The following is a 17317-nucleotide window of genomic DNA, read 5'->3' as shown; positions in this document are numbered from 1 at the left end:
GACAGCCTTGAGTAGAAGCACTGAAAGCAAGCATTTTTCTTTTGCTCCTGATGTTAGGGGAAGCACTTTCAGTCTTCCACCACTGAGTATGACATTAGCTATAGGAATTTCATAAATGCCCTCTAGTGTGTTGAGGAACTTACCTTCTATTCTCAGTTTGCTGAGTGGTTTTTATCATGAAAAGTTCTTGGGTTTTGTTGAATGCTTTTCTGCATCAACTCAGATGATCATATTGGTGTTTCCCCCTCTATTTTATCATGTGGTGTTGATTAATCAGTTTTCTTATGTTGAGCCATCCTTGCTTTCCTGGGAAAATTCTTATTTGGACATGGAATGTAATATTTATTATATGCTGCTGGATTCCATTGGCTAAAATTCTTTTGAGGATTTTTGCATCTATATTCATGAAGACTATTGGTCTGTAATTTTCTTTCTTGTTGTATATATGTCTAGCTTTGGTATCAAGGTAACGCTGGCCCTATAGTGTGAGTTAACATGTTTTTTCCCCCTTTTCTATCTTTTGGAGGAGTTTGAGAAGGATTGCCATTAATTCTTCTTCAAACATTTAGTAGAATTCACTAGTGAAGCCACCTGGCACAGTTTCTGGGACATAATAAATGGAATCAAGGATTTATATAGTCATTAACTATTTGTTGAATTAATACACTGTCTCCCTAAGAAGGTTTCTAATCAAGAAATAAGAATTGAGTTTAAATGAAGCAGATATATTTATCAAAAATAATGCTATGATTTCTGGGGCAATAATATAAATTCATTAATATTTTTATCCCATAAGAAGAAAAAAATGTTACATGGCAGAACAGATATTTTAAATCCTCATAATACTATAACTCTGCTGTCTGATTATATAACAGATGTGCATTTATTCCTGTTTCAGTGTATTCAATCACATACAGGATGCCAGGTGTTTCCTGAGAGATGACTTTCAACTTTCCTTATAGTATACGCTGTGGTTTAAATCTAAGCCTTTTGAATGGGCATTGCTACCGTATTTCTCAAACTGTGTACCTTTTCCCTTAAATATGTCATGTACTCTTCTCTAGAACCTAGGCACGCCAAGGTCCTAAACCCCACATGTTGGATATATTAATGCCCCACATTTCACACACACAGCCCATTCTTGGAAAATCATTCTGAGAGCAGCGTGGTATGCTGCTTACTCCCAGTTCTCTTTCACAGCTTATTCTGCCCCAAGGTGGTGGGTGCTTCTCAAACTTCATGATCTGATTCAGTTGATCTGGAATAAGGCTCAAGACTATGCATTTCTAAGTGCTCCCAGGTGATTCTGTTGCTGCCAGTCTGTGCCCCTCACTGGCTTAGCGAAGGCCTGAGTGGCTTCCTCCACTTTAATGAGCCTTTTACAGGACTCCCAAAGTAGACCTAATCTCCATTGTTCCATTCTTCTTCCCGTGGTTTTTGTCCTTCACATATTATTTCTAACATCTGTCTAGCCAGGGTGGTTTCATTTGAGTGTGGGGTGCTGTTGAGAAATACACAAAGCAAAATTAGAAGAAAGATACAACTGGGAAGGATTGCTTTCTACTCTGCCTTCACTTTACGTGTGTCTGTGCTAATACCCTCCTACAGGTCTTCTTTGGCAATGTGGATTCATCTGGGATAAAACACAATATTTTTAACCCTCCAATTATTGCTCGGTACATCCGTTTACACCCAACTCATTACAGCATCCGCAGCACTCTTCGCATGGAGTTGATGGGCTGTGATTTAAACAGTAAGTGTCAAGTCATCCCATAGCCTTCCCTCTCCCAACCATGGGAAGGGTGAGTAACCATCCTAGTTTTCCTGAGACTAGGGGAATTTCCCAGGACTCAAAACTATCCATGCTAAAACCAGTACAGTCCTGGGCAAACCCAGGACTTGGTCATCCTAATCATGGGATTCCCCAGGGGCAGCCACCTCCTACACAAGGCAAATTATTAAAAAATTAACAAGGCAAATCAAAGTCAGACAGAGCTGAGCAGAGCTGACCAGAAAATATGGGGCATGTTAACAATAACGTGCAAAAGTTAATGCCTTTGAAATGATGTCGTGATGATGGTAGCCCTAGAATGTCAGTGGAGGCATGCCAGCAGAACCTCAGCTGCATCTGTTCCTTGTAATTACATTCTTTCATTTCTTTGAGGTTGCAGCATGCCGCTGGGAATGGAGAATAAAGCAATTTCAGATACACAGATTACTGCCTCATCCCACTTAAACAATATATTTGCCACCTGGTCTCCTTCACAAGCCCGACTTCACCTTCAAGGGAGGACTAATGCCTGGAGACCCCAGGTAAGAGGGAACAAATTTGCCATTTACCTGATACAGAGAAAGAAGTAGTGGTTGGGAAAGAACAGGAGAAGCTCTTAACTTCTTCAGAGTTACTTCGAATACTTGGTTATTCCTAAAAAGAGTGTCAAGGAAGGTTGACTATGCACAGAAAACTCCACAGATTTTTAGTGGATTTGCCATGCAATTTCACACAGCATTCACTGGAGGAAGTGATCCTGAATTGAACTTCCTGGAGACATCTCTATATGCAGTACTGGGCTTTGCAGTATTGCAGTACAGTCACAGAACTGTAGTAGCTGAAGTCCAGTTTTACAGAGAAATGTCAACAATTAGTCCTATTTGCAGGTTTCTCGGTGTCTCAAAGGAAAGAGTCGGTTATGAATGTTCATTGGGCACAGTTCTCTTCTGGAACCACTCAGTTTGTGATTTTCAGTCACTGAATAGCTTTGGGGGATGACTGAAGTTAATGGTCTCTGCTCCTCCAAGAGTTAAACAAAACAGGTTGTAAGACACATTGCCAAATTTTCAATACTGCAGTATTTCAGCCCTCAAGTTGCTTAGAATCTAATAAGGAAGACTGAGAAACAGATCCTTAAAATGCAGAGTGATAAGTGCTGTGATATGATTAAGAAGAAGGGATTTGGGGATTTCTGGGAGCAAATACTCCCAACAAGATACTACTCTATCTTCCCTAGGGGAATAATCGAAAAGAGTGGCTACAAGTGGACTTGCAGAAGACAATGAAAGTCACAGGGATCACCACCCAGGGGGTGAAGTCTCTCCTTACCAACATGTATGTGAAGGCGTTCCTCATATCCAGTAGTCAAGATGGCCGTAACTGGACTCTGTTTCTTCAGAATGGCAAAGTGAAGGTAGGCTGGTCTCCTAGGAAAGGCACAAAGCCTCTCGTAGAGTTTGACATTTAGAAACCTAACAAGATCGATATATGACTGGACTTTCAGGATAAACTGTACTGTGTATCTATAGTAACAGGACACTATGAAAGGCACTCTGGGAGGACACAGTAACTTCAAGCAAGAATGTGTAATCCCAGGAAAAGGCAGAGTAGAGCCAAGAGCTAAGTATCCTCATGGATGTTGATGTCATTCAGGATGATGGCAAGAATCTGAGGGATGGAGAAGAAGAGTTATTCACCAAATGCTTAATGATGTCTGCATCCTCATCAGCAACTTAGATTCACCAAGAATTAACCCTGGCATGGCCCTTACCAATCTCTCTAGTACAGTCTCTTGACATTTGCTCTTTTGCTCTCTAAGCTCCACCCATCCTAAGACTGTCAAGTCCCTAAAAACAGTGTGTTCTTTCTCATACTAGGTTTTATACATACTGTTTCTTCTCCCTAGAACATTTTGTCTAGGTACTTCCTCCTGTCCTGCCCCTTTCACCTGGCTCATTCTTCAAATCTCAGATAGACATCATCTCCTCCAAGAAGAATTTCCTGTTCCTTCAAGGCTGGACTAAAGACTTCTGCTTCTAGCGGTTGAGTTGACTAGAGGATTAATAATACATGCTCTAGAGGACATTGCCATTTTAAAAAGGGTATACCTCTGATGCACGCTACAATCGGAATGAACCTTGAAAACATGCTAAATGAAATAGGCTGGACATAAAAGGACAAATATTGCATAATTCCACTTATATGACTATATTAGTTCTCCAGAGAAACAGAACCAATAGGACGCATGTGCATGTGTGTGTACAAAGAGATTTATTATAAACAATTGGCTCACAGTCAGACAGAAAGGATTCTCTCTTACTCAGAGGAGGGTCAGCCTTTTTGTTCTATTCAGGCCTTCAACTGATTGGATGACACTCACCCACATCAGGGAGGGCAATCTGCTTTATTCACTGTACCATTTAAATGTTAATCTCATCCAAAAACATTCTCACCAACACACCCAGAATATTGTTTGACCAAATATCTGGACACTCCATGGCCCAGACAAGTTGATACCTGAAATTAACAATTACAGTGAGGTACCTGGAACAGGCACATTTACACAGACTGAAAGTAGAATAGAGGTTACCAGAGGCTGGGAGGAGGGGACAATGGAGTTATTGTTTGATGCGGACAGAGTTTCAGTTTTGCAAAATGAAGAGTTCTGGAGATGGATGGTGATGATACCGGTACAACATTATGGATGTACTTAATGCCACTGAGTCATACACTTAAAAAGAGTTAAAATGGAGTCGGGGTATAGCTCAAGTGGTAGAGTGTGTGCTTAGCATGCACAAGATCCTGGGTTCAATCCCCAGTACCTCCTCTAAAAATAAATAAACCTAATTACCTCCTCCCCGCCAAAAAAGGCAAAAAAATTTGTGATGCTTTGACCAATGCTAAGAACATTTTTTTTAAAGACCAGTTAAAATGGTAAGTTATATATTATGTATATATTATCACAATTAAAAGGGCTGTGTCACTGACAGTATATACTTCACGCATTGCTACACTCAGTAAAGAAAAGGGCATCTCCAGCCCCCTCACCACCAACAGCAAAAAAAAAAAAAAAGAGCTTTTATTTTAAAATAATGAGCTTAAATCAGGGCTAAGAGAGGTGAAAAGTGAGAAAATGTAAAATGGAGGACCTTTTGTAAAGAGAAATGATTATTTTACTGTTGTTATTGGGAGACCAAGCTTTGAGCAAAATGCAATAACTGAACGTGAGACTTCTGCATTAAGTAGTGAACCCCAGAAAGGAGCTAAACTAGTTGCAGATAAGTAGCACCTCTTGGCATCTGGAAGAACCGTTCTCAAGTCCACTCTAGAAAATGCACTTTAGGTCTCCAAGATTCCTACATAGTAAAATGACGAGGTCATAAACATAGATCAGCAAACATGCAGGATACAAGCCAACTTGACAAAAAGTGAGCAGAAACAATCAACATCAGATATTGACATTATCAGATTTATATCATAAAATAATTATGCACAAAATAGTTAAAGCAATAAGCTATGGAAAGATAACAATAAATGACAAATTATCCAAAATTATTAGGCAGTTTTGGGGAAAAAGTAGTATAAAAATACAAAATAACTGTTGAAGTTTAAGTCAAAGAAAGACTTAATAGTGAATTAGGCACAGCCAAAGATAATTTAGTCAATTGGAAGATATATCTGTCAATTGGAAATTACCCAGAATGGAGCACAGAAGATCAAACATATGAAAAAGAAATTAAGAGACATAGACTATATAGAGAAAGCCTCACATATATGTGATTGGATTCCCAGAATGAATGAAATAAACGACCACTTTTGCCACTTCTATTCAACATTGTACTGGAAGTTATAGCCAGAGAAATTACAAGTGAAAAATAAATTAAAAGCATTCAGATTGGAAAGAAAGAAGTAAGACTATCTCTCCTCACCAATAATTTTATATGTAGAAAATCCGAAAGAATCCACAAAAAAAACTATTAGAGCTAATAAATGAATTCAGCCAAGTTACAGGACACATGATCAACACATAAAAATCAGTTGTATTTCTATATACTAGCAATGAAAAATCCAAAAAGAAAATTAAGAAAACAATTTCATTTACAATAGCATCAGAAAGAATAAAATAGGAATAAATTGAACCAAGGAGGTACAAGACTTGTACACTGAAAATTATAAAACGTTGCTGAAAAAAATTAAAGAAGACCTAAGTAAACAGATATCTTGGGTTCGATGATTGGAAGACATTATTAAGATGGCATTACCACCAAAAGCTTTCTACAGATTCAATGCAGTTTCTATCCAAATCCAGGCCATTTTTGCAGAAATGGACAAGTGACTCTTAAAATTCATCTGGAATTGCAAGGGACCCCAAATACTGAAAGCAAACTTGAAAAATAACAGTTATAGGACTCACACTTCCCAATTTTAAAACTTACTTCAAATTACAATATGCAAAGCAGTGTGATACTGATACAAATGTAGACAGATAGATAGATCGATGGAATAAAGTCCAGAAATAAGCCTGCACATCTATGGTAAATTGATTTTGAATAACAGTGCCAAGACCACACAATGGGAAAAGAATAGTCTCTTCAACAAATAGTGCTGGGAAAACTGGATAGCCAAGTGCAAAAGAATTAAGTTACTAGACACCATATACAAAAACTAATTCAAAATAGATCAAATACCGAAACAAAAACTAAAACTATAAAACTCTTAGCAGAAAATATAGAGGTAAATCTTCATGACCTTGGATTTTACAAATGGTTTCCTAGATGTAAATCATAATCACAAACAACAAAAGAAAAATAGATATAGTGTAATTCCTCAAAATTAAAACCTTTTGTACATCAAAGGACAGTATCTAGGAATTAAAAATACAACCCAGTGTGGGAGAAAATATTTGCCAATCATATATTTGATAAAAGGTCTAGTATCCATGATATGAAAAGAATTCTTAAACTCAACAAAAAGACAACCAAATTTAACAGTAAGCAAAGGACTTCAACATCAGCATCATTAATCATCACAAAAATGCAAATCAAAACCACGAACAGCTATTACTTCACACCCACTAAGATTGCAATAATTTTGTTTAGTATAAAAAGTAAAAAGTGTTAGCAAGGATGTAGAAAACCTGGAACCTATATTGTTGACAGGAATGTGAAATGAGCAGCCACTGAATAAGACATCTTGGTGCTTCTTCAATAAGGTAAATGTAGAATTACAATATGATTCCAGCAATTCTTCTACTAGGTATGTACCCAAAAGAACTGAAAATAGGCAAGTAACAAAAACTGGTACGAAAATGCTCATAGCAGCACTATTCATGATAGTCAGCAGGTGAAAATGACCCAAATGTCCATCAACTGATGGATAAACAAATTCTGGTCTATCCATACAACAGAATATTATTCAGCGATAAAAAGGATAGACTTACTGACATATGCTACAGTATGACCACATATTGTATCATTCCATTCATATGACATATCCGGAATTGGCAAATAAATACACAGAGATGGAAAATAGATTAGTGATTCCCAGAGGTTGGAAGGAAGGGTAAGTGGAGCATGGTTCCCTAAAGGAAGTAGATAGTGGTGAATGTACTAGATGCCACTGCATTTTACACTTTAAAATGGTTAAGATGGTAAATTTTATGTTATGTACATTTTACCACAATTAGAAGGAACCAGGAGAAATATACATTACCATGATAAGAATGGCAAACTGACATGTGATTTCTAAGCAATAATGAAAATCAGAAGATAATTAATGATATCCATATGATGCCAAAAGGAAAAATCTGAAACCTCCCCCAAAATAAAATCTGGTGAAATTTTTTTCATGCATTCTAGCAAAAACTAAAAACTTTTCCAACATGTATAAGTGATTTTACCACCCAGTAAGATCCTGCCAACATAAAAAAAGAGGATACTTATTAACCTTATGACAGTAAATTTAGAAAATCAGGTAAAATAGATTAATTTCTAGTACATATAATTTACTCAGGAAGGAATAGAAAACCTTGAAAGTCCTACAACCTTTGAAAAATTGAATTGGTGTTCAAAAATCTTCCTACAAAGAAAATTCCAGATTCAGATGGCTATACTAAATACTCTACCAAATTTTCAAGGGAGAAATAATACCATTATTACAAAGATTCTTCCAGAAAAACAGAAAACGATTGTACATTATCTAGCTTTTTTAATGATGACAATTTTTCTACAAAGGAAAATAATAGGCCAATTTTATTCATGAACATAGATCCAAAACAAATTATTTGCAGTATGTATTCAAGTTGGATTTATCCTAGGAATGCAAGTTTGGCTTAACATTAGAAAATTAATGCAATCCATCACATTAATGGACTGAAGGATTACATGGCCAATAAATACTGAAAAAACATTTCATAAAATTCAGTATATATTCTTAATTGAAAAAATTAGCAAAGATATGGAAGCATCGTAAGTGCCAATCAATAGTTGAATAGATAATGGAGATGCCATATAGATATATGTAATGAAACACAACTCACCCATAAGAAAGAAGGGCATTTTGCCATTTGCAGCCCTTCATTCACTTTTTTTCACTTCAAAAACCAGAACCTTATAACTGTCAGAGACATTTCCATTACATCAAAAACAACAAAATACCTAGAAATAAACTTAACCAAGGAGGTTACCTATACTCTGAAAACCGAAATGACACAAAAAAATGGAAAGATTTCTTGTGCTCTTGGATTGGAAGAATCAACACCATCAAAATGGCCACAGTACCCAAAGCAATCCACAGATCCAACGCAACCCCCAGCAAAATACTTGCAACATTCCTCACAGAACTAGAACAGACAATTCCAAAATTTATAAGGAACCACAAAAGACCCCAAACAGCCAAAGCAATCTTTTGTAGGTCTCTATTTTCCCCCTTTCTTCTTTTTGTTCTCTTTTCTTATGGTTTGATGACTAGAGACGGTCCTTTAACATTTGTTGTAAAGCTGGTTTGGTGGTGCTGAAATCTTTTAGCTTTTGTTTATCTGTGAAGCTTTTGAGTTCTCCATCAAGGCTGAATGAGAGCCTTGCTGGACAGAGTGTTCTTGGTTGTAAGTTTCCCCCTTGCATCACCACTCCCTTCTGGCCTGTAGAGTTTCTGCTGAAAACTCGGCTGATAACCTTATGGGAGTTCCTTGTATGTTATTCATTGCTTTTCTCTTGCTAGTTTTAATATTTTCTCCTTATCCTTAATTGTTGTCAGTTTGATGACTATGTGCCTTGGTGTGTTCCTCTTTGGGTTGATTCTGTGTGGTACTCTCTGCGCTTCCAGGACTTGGGTGACTGTTTCCTTTCCCAAGGTGGGGAAGTTTTCTGTTATTATCTCTCCAAAGATTTTCTCAGGTCCTTTCTCTCTCTCTTCTCTTTCTCGGACCCTATAATGCGATTATTAGAGCACTTCACGTCGTCCCAGAGTTCTCTTAAATTATCCTCATTCATTTTTATTCTTTTTTCTGTTTTCTGTTCTGCAGCAGTGATTTCCACGAATCTGTCTTCTAGCTCACTGATCTGTTCTTCTGCCTCGTTTAGTCTATTCTGGGTTCCTTCTAGTGTGTTATTCATTTCAGTGATTTTATTCTTGAACTCTGTTTGGGTATTCTGTATATTTTCCACCTCTTTGCTAAAAACTTCGCTCTGTGCATCTACCCTCCTCTTGAGTTCCCTGAACATCTTGGCCATCATTACTTTAAACTCTTTCTCAGATGGATTGCCTATCTCCTCATCACTTATTTCTTCCTCTGGGATTTTATCTTGCGCCTCGGCCTGGGAGATATTCCTCTGCCGCTTCATATCTTCTGTCTCTCTATGTGTTTGCGGACTCCTTCCACAGGCTCTGGGATTGTTGTTTTCTTATTTCTAGTATCTGCCCCTGGTGGATGAGGCTGGACTAGAGGCTTATGCAGGTTTCCTGGCAGGAGAAGCCAGTGCCTGCCCACTGCTGGGTGAGGCTTGGTCCTGGACCTCTGGTGGGCAGGGCTGTGTCTAGAGGCCTCTGTGGCTCAGGAAGTCTGCTGATGGGTGGGGCTGTTCTCCCACCCTGTATGTTGTTTGGCCTGAGGCTTCCTTACAGGCTGTTGGGTGGGGCTAGGGCTTGGTGCTAATGATCCAATCAAGATGTCAGCCTCCAGGAAAGCTCATGTAGATGAACACTCCTGGAATGTCCACCACCAGCTTTTATGTCCCCTGAGTGAGCTGCAGCCGTCCCCCATGTCCCCAGGAGATCCTCCAAATCCAGCAGGCAGGTCTGGCCCAGGTTCCTATGAAATCACTGCCTCTGCCCTTGGACCTGGCGGATGCGAGTTTCTGCGTATGCATCCCAAGCAAATGACGTCTCCGTTTCTCCTAGTCCCTTGGGGCTCCCTGAACCAAGCCCCACTGGCCTTCAAAACCAGATGTCCTGGGGTCTCCTTCTCCTCCCAGTGCCAGGGCCCAAGCTGGGGATCCTGACGTGAAGCTTAGAGCTCTCACTCCTGTGGGAGGGCCTCTGCAACTTAACTATTCTTCAGCTTGTGGGTCACCCACCCTGGGGGTATGGGGCCCAATTATATCAGCATTACGTCCCTCCTACCATCCTGCTGTGGTTTCCTCTTTATGTTTCCAGTTGCAGAAGATCTTTTTTGCTAGGTCCCAGTCTTTTCTTCAATGGCTGTTTAGCATTCAGTTGTGGTTTCGTTGTAGTCACGAGGAGAGGCAAGCTAGTGGTCCTATCACTCCGCCATCTTGACCGGAAGTCTGCCACATCCACTTTTATTAAAAACTGTACTGGAGGCCCTAAGCAGTGCAGTAAGATAAGAAAAATAAATAAAACATGTTAGGATTGGGAAAAAAACAAAACATTCATAATATGTGGATGATACAACAGCATTCATAGAAAATCCAAAAGTATCTATCTAAATTATTAGAATTAATAAGAATATTTTGCAAGGTTGCTGAAACAAATCAGTACAAAATTTAAATGTATTTATACATGCTGGGAACAAATAGTTAGAAAAAATAATTTAAAATAGTATCTAAAAATTCCAAGTACTGAGTTGTACTCTCCTTACAGCCTACAAAAAACCATCTATCGATCTATCTCTAGATATATTTTTAAATTCAAATAAAGCCACCCATACCTCACCTGCAGAATAACTAGAAGACAAACAATACCCTAAGTTTCAACTTACAAGTAAGTAGGACATAAAAATGCCGAGCTAGCTGACCGAGCTCCACAGCTCAGCCTGGAGAGAAGAGTCCAGGAGAGACTGTGCAAAAAAAAAAAAAAGAAAAGAAAAGAAAAGAAAAGAAAAGGAAATTTCAGTGTGAGACCTTTCACTTCTGACCCTGAGTGATGAAATACTAATATTTGAGACTTTCTGGATCTTAGCATTGGCTTCTGGAGAACTGAAAGGAAAGAGATTGAAAGCATGTAGGACTACATTTGGAAAGGCACTGTTTCTGGTGAAGGAGGATACATCCCTTGGAGGTTTGGTGCTGAAGAAAAAAAGAAGTCAAATGGTGGAAATTAAGTGTTCTGTGAAAGAAAAACGAATCACAAAAATCACAGGACAAACCCATCCCATCTGCTAAAGAAACTGCACTTCACTTTATCAACAGTAGAGGGTGCTCCTGGACTGAGAAATCTAACAAGGTACCCACACCTCTTCCCTCTGCCTCCATAAAGTCACCTTATTTCTGGAACGAGAATATATAAGGAATTCCTAAATGAACAGAAAATGGCAGATGAGGTAAAATGTATTATTCTTGATTTTTCACTCCCTCCTTTGAAAACTCCATTGACTTTGGGCTTGACAACAGTACTCATTTTGATCAATGCATGGTGAACATGCTTGTCCCGTGGACATGACAGACATGCTTTCAAACAGAAGCTTTAAATGTGATTGTATGTTTGGCTGGGGCTCTTGTGCCACTTTAGGCATTTTGATCTCACAACCTGAGAAGACACAGTCTACATGAGCCTCAGTCTGAAGCAGAGTTTCAACCAACCAAGAACACTCTTGGTTTCTAAATACCATTTCCTACTAGAAGGAATCTTCTACTGGGAGCAAAGGAACTGCACAGTGATCTTGGAACATCTCAGTGTGCCAAAGTGCACAAAGCCTAATGAGGTCACATGAAAAGAACACAGGAGCTGGCTGGAAGGGGTTCCTACTGGCCAGATCGGAGAGACTTTGAGCATCAAAAAAAAAAAAAGTGACAATAATGGATACAATACAATGGATACATACAAGAAAGAAAGCATCCAGGAGTCCACAATCATTGCAAAAATATAAAGGTGGGAGGAGTGGAGTTTTCTCCACGGAAGAATTCCAGCTAAGAAATGTAGAAGTGACAAAACTAGGAAATCAATTTGTAACCATCAATATACTATACAATGAGTCATCTACACTTCAATTTAAAAATCTACTTTTAATACTTGTAATACTTGTAAGGAGATTTAATGGATACTAAAAGTGTTGGATGAAAGCTTAATGCAGAACAGAATATTTACACAGTCTCAAAGTATCGCCCCACAGACTGTTAGGAAAAGGAAATGATTACCTTTCTAACAGAGAGATCTGGTGCACAGCACCTTAACTAAGGAGTCAAACTTTGCATCGTCAATAATGGATCAAATAGGCATCATGTGTCCTCTATTGTGAGATGAGCAGTCACACAAATTTAGAATGTGGAGCATTCTATGACACAATGGCCCTAGACTTATTAAAATGTCAATGTCAGGGGAGGGTGTAACTCAAGTGGTAGACTGCATGCTTAGCATGCATGAGGTCCTGGGTTCAATCCCAGTACTTCCTCTAAAAATATATCAATGAGTAAACCTAATTATCTCCCCCTCATAAAACAAACAAACAAAGTAAAACATCAATGTCGTGAAGGACAAAAAGAGACCAGAGACTAGAAGTCTGTTTAGACTAAAGGAGATTTAAGTGTTCATTGTATTATTCTTTCAATTTCTTAAGGGGAAATGACGAGGAATATGTCTCACAGAAGGAGTACAAGCCTCCAAATACAGCACAAATATTTACCAAAGAATCTCTTTTGTGTCTTAAAAGTTTTATCAAACACACAAACTTTAACAAATGTTCATAGTATATTTGCCATGTGTATACATTATGCTACATATTCTGTGTGTGTAAGGTAATTCAGTGACCAAGGTCTCTGCTGTCATGGAACTGGTATTTTGGGTGGAAAAAGAGCAAATGGTCAGTAGGGAGGTAAACAAAAAAATGAGAAGATAGGGAATGCCATAACGGAAATGTGCAAGGAGAGATTTCAAGCTGACAAGAGTCCTGTTTTAGAGGGTGTAGAGCTCTCCAAAGAGATAACATGTTGGGGGAGGGTTTAGCTCAAGTGGCAGAGCCAGTGCTTAGCATGCACAAGGTCCTGGGTTCAGTCCCCAGCACTCCATCAAAAAACCAGCTAAATAAATAAACCTAATTATCACCCCCTGCGAGGAAAAAAAAAAGAACCTATAAAAAAAGAGATAACATGTATAGCTCAAGGAAGTATATTCAGTTTCTCATAATAACATAACGGAGAAGAATCTGAGGAGAAAAATATATATACATAATTATATGTATAACTAAGTCACTTTGCTGTACACCTGAAACTAACATTGTAAATCAACTACACTTCAATAAAAAAAATTTTTATAGTATCTGGGACTAAAATGCCATGATGTTTGTAACTCCCTTGAAGTAGTTTGGAAAGTGGGTGATAACATTCCAGAGGTTAGGCATCACCGCAACAACAGGCAAGCAAGGGTGCTCTTAAGTCTAGGTGCATGGAACAGAGTTATCCAGTCACCTCCCAAGGTTCAGCCCTGGACTCCTGGAAGCATGGATTAGTCGATGGGAAGTGAAAAAACAGTCTGTGCCTCATGGTAGCCATTGGGATGGATGCAAAGGAGGGTGAGGAGACTGGCGGCGGGGGGGGGGGGGGCCGGGGGAGAGGAGTATCAACGTTATCCTTATTCTCCTATTAGATGACTAATAAATGCCATCTTTCCTCTTGCAGGTTTTTCAGGGAAATCGAGACTCCTTCACACCCGTAGTGAACACTCTAGACCCCCCACTATTTATTCGCTACCTGAGAATTCACCCTCAGAGCTGGGAGCACCAGATTGCCCTGAGGATGGAGATTCTGGGCTGTGAGGCACAGCAGGTGTACTGAGAATGGCGCCCCCACCCCCGCCGGTTCCATCGCCCCTCTGTCCCGGCCCCTGTCCAGCATCCCTCTCAGCCTGGCCTCCTGGTTCCACCCTTTTTCTGTGTATTTAAAGTATACAGTCCTAGCAGATCTGCCCTGAAGCCCCCGAAATTGTCATGAATCCTGCATCTTCTGGGAGTGTTGCATCCATTGGTGGCAGCTGTTCCCAGATCGCTCCTTCCTTCCAGCGTCTTTAGGCAAAAAAGAAATGAGACAATCCACCTGGAAAGCATTCTCTTCCTGACAAGTTAGGTCTCTTCCACAGCCGCCACTTCCTCCTCTGTGGCAAAATGAGGCGTTGAAAGGGGGCAGGAGGTATTCACCATGGGAGCATTTCTGATGAAGCCTTAGACATTGAAAATGAAACTCTCACTTGTTCACCGAACATGTTTGGAGATCATATCACCACAGCCTTGAAGTCAAAAGATAAGTTATTTTGACAGTCTGCAAAATGGAGATAATATGAGAACTACTGCATTAAAGTCTGTTCTTGCCTCTTCATAGACAGATATAATGATCTTCGTTAGTCATCTTGGGGCATTGTTAGTGGCACATTCTTACCTCAAAAACTAGTATTCTTGGAGTAGGGGGGTGCAGCTCAGTGGTAGAGCAGGTGCTTAGCATGCAGGAGGTCCTGAGTTCAATCCCCAGTCCCTCAGTTAAAAAAAAAAAAACTGTTGTTCTTTGAGGCTCGAAGATGGGATTCAATAGCCCCCTAAACCCCCCATCCCCCCGTCCCTTGAGACTATATATAATATTATGTATGAATGTGTATCTACATTTTCTCTGACAGAAGTGTCCAAAGATTTAATCAGACTTTAAAGGGTTAAAAGGCTTTAAAAGAGTTCATTTTAATCTCAGAAAAATAAATAAAACCCATGGCTATCTGGGCTAGGAGATACAACATTATAATTCTAATAATGCACTCATTTTGCTCCCTCCCTCAGCTAATTTCCTGCTGAAATGACCCAACAAAAATGTAGGGGGAAATTCTATAACATGACTGAAAAGCAGTCCCACTTACATAGTTGACGTACTGAGGAGTCAAAAGAAATGAGGTAGGCCCGGTTGTGTTCTTCGTTCACAGCGACCTGAGACACGCCAGACGGCAGCGCGAGGGAGCGTCCCAAGGCAAAGCGATCTCGAAGCAGAGGTCCCTAGTGTAAGAGCAAGATTGCTTCGTTCTCAGAAAAGGCAAGGGAGTAACCGCTTTTCCCCACGCTAGATCGTCTTCCAATAGTTCTTCTTGACCCTGATGTGACCTTTTGGGGGACTGTCACGGAATCACACCCCACAACTGATGAAGCTGCAGTCTGTTAATGTTAGAAGTCAACTTACAGAAATCAACATGCTGCTTTGCTTTATAGCCTGGTAGAGAAGTTAACCCCAAAGGTGATATGGTTTTAATCCCTGTAAAAGGTTAACCAGTTTTATGTCTAACTTAATTATCTTTCTTTGGCATTCCTTTCCCATGGGCTGCGTACATCTCTATTTCTCAAATGCTCTTGGAACCAGCTCTTCTGTCTTCCTGTTGGTTTCCTCAATAATCAGTTAAATAAAACATTGACACATATAAGCAAATGCCTTTGAAACTTGTGTTTTTATACCGGAAATTAAAATGTAAACAATGATATTTTAAAAGAAAAAACAAATACAGGCACTGAATCACAGGATGGACAGTTTAGAAAAACAAATGAGTGAGTTAGGAAACCAGATTAAATTGAACTCAGAGTTGAATGATATAATTTATGAGAGGGGAAATAACATTTTAAAATGAGAAATGGGGCCTTGATCCAGGAGCCGAGCTTACAGAGAGAGAGATTGAGAAATGGGGAGTTACTGTTCAACTGGTCTAGACTTTCAGTTCTGCGAGATGGCTCAGTTCTAAAGACCTGCCTACAGTTAATGACATTTTACTGTGCAAAATCTAAGAGGATAAACATCTAAGAGGATAGCTGCATAAAGCGCTCTCACCGCCATAAAAATTCAAACTTCTTGAAGGAAAGATAAGAGTGGGTGTGGTCATACAAAACAATAGGAGAAAATTTCTTTGAGATGAAATAACAATAATAAGAATAATAAAATAAATTTGAAGAATGAGACTGTGCATTGTTTGCCGACATCAACCTACTCAAGTAGGACAATAGACATTGTTGCTGAGGCCAGAAGCTCCACAGCATTTTACTGGTTGAGTTATTTGTAAGATCCCTGAGATCACAGCAAATTAATTATCAGAAGGCCCCTGAGCACGACGGAAGGTCTGGCTCAGTGGTAGAGTGTGTGCTTAACATGCAGGAGGTCGTGGGTTCAATCCCTAGTACTTCCATTTAAAAAATAATTTTTAAAAGAATAAAAAAATAAAGTGGATGTGTGTTTAAAAAAAGATTGCTGAGCAAATTCAATCTCCTATGAGAAACATAATTTGTAACGTTAAGTGAACAAACCAATGTAATTTTCTGTCACAAACATTTTATCAAACATAATCTCAAGATTACAAGAAACAATCTTCAAAACATATATATTAAAACAAGACTATGTCTCAATATTATAGAAAAATCTATATCCTTTTTAGTAAACAGACTGTGTAGAAGCTTAGGTTTACAATGACAAGATACAGGTTAAGTGTGGACTTAACTGTCATGTTTACAAACTGACCATAACTATTTCTAACCTTCTTCTAATCAAAGAGTAATGACTGACATAACAAGTCCCAGAAATGTGTGGGTATTATGTCATCCATATTGCTAACCAAGAGTGAGACTTTCAGTCGCATACTCTTCTACAAGTAAGAACAAAATCTTCAAAACATGCTGTCAGAATAGATCACCTACAAAGAACATTTAACTGATATCGATGGTGTTCTCCTGTTCTTTGTCTAACCTTCCTTTGGGAAACTGCCCCCTCACATTCCACTGTATTCCTACTTGGTTCCTGTTTGTGAACCAAGATTCCTTTTGGTTCCCAAATAAGTTTGAGTTGGGTTTCTGTCACTTGCAACCCAAAGAGTCTGTTCTAAACTGCATAATTTCTCCATTGCAATCTTCAGTTCAACAAGACACTGAGGAAACATTTACAGAGATGTGAAGGAAACATTTCCTCAGTGCAATCCAAGAAATTTTCAAGCCAGAATATGTATCTATTCCCATACGTCTATTTTTAGACCAACCTTTCTCCTCATGTGCAACATCTAAATATTCAAATACCTACTTCACCAAGCTAGCTAATTCCTGTCCATCTCTTAAATATCACTTAATCCGAATCTCCTCTGGGGAGCTTTTTCCTCCCA

General features: G+C 39.0%; 1 protein-coding gene across 3 annotated transcripts in view; it reads left to right on the top strand.

Moving 5' to 3' along the window:
• The window catches only part of F8 (coagulation factor VIII), a 99809-nt gene extending 84197 nt beyond the window's left edge, over positions 1 to 15612 (top strand). For 2 of the 3 annotated variants that reach the window (XM_032475651.1, XM_032475653.1), the window contains 4 exons: positions 1609 to 1753; positions 2165 to 2313; positions 3009 to 3185; positions 13840 to 15612. In XM_032475651.1, coding sequence (XP_032331542.1) covers positions 1609 to 1753; positions 2165 to 2313; positions 3009 to 3185; positions 13840 to 13995 — 627 coding nt within the window. In that variant the 3' untranslated portion in view covers positions 13996 to 15612. The remainder of the gene's footprint in view (positions 1 to 1608; positions 1754 to 2164; positions 2314 to 3008; positions 3186 to 13839) is intronic. The other variant, XM_032475652.1, reaches the window with a different exon arrangement.
• Positions 15613 to 17317: the final 1705 nt, after the last annotated feature.

Source organism: Camelus ferus, chromosome X (assembly GCF_009834535.1).
Source record: "Camelus ferus isolate YT-003-E chromosome X, BCGSAC_Cfer_1.0, whole genome shotgun sequence".
Classification (NCBI taxonomy): Eukaryota; Metazoa; Chordata; class Mammalia; order Artiodactyla; family Camelidae; genus Camelus; species Camelus ferus.
This window is presented reverse-complemented; position numbering and strand designations above follow the sequence as displayed.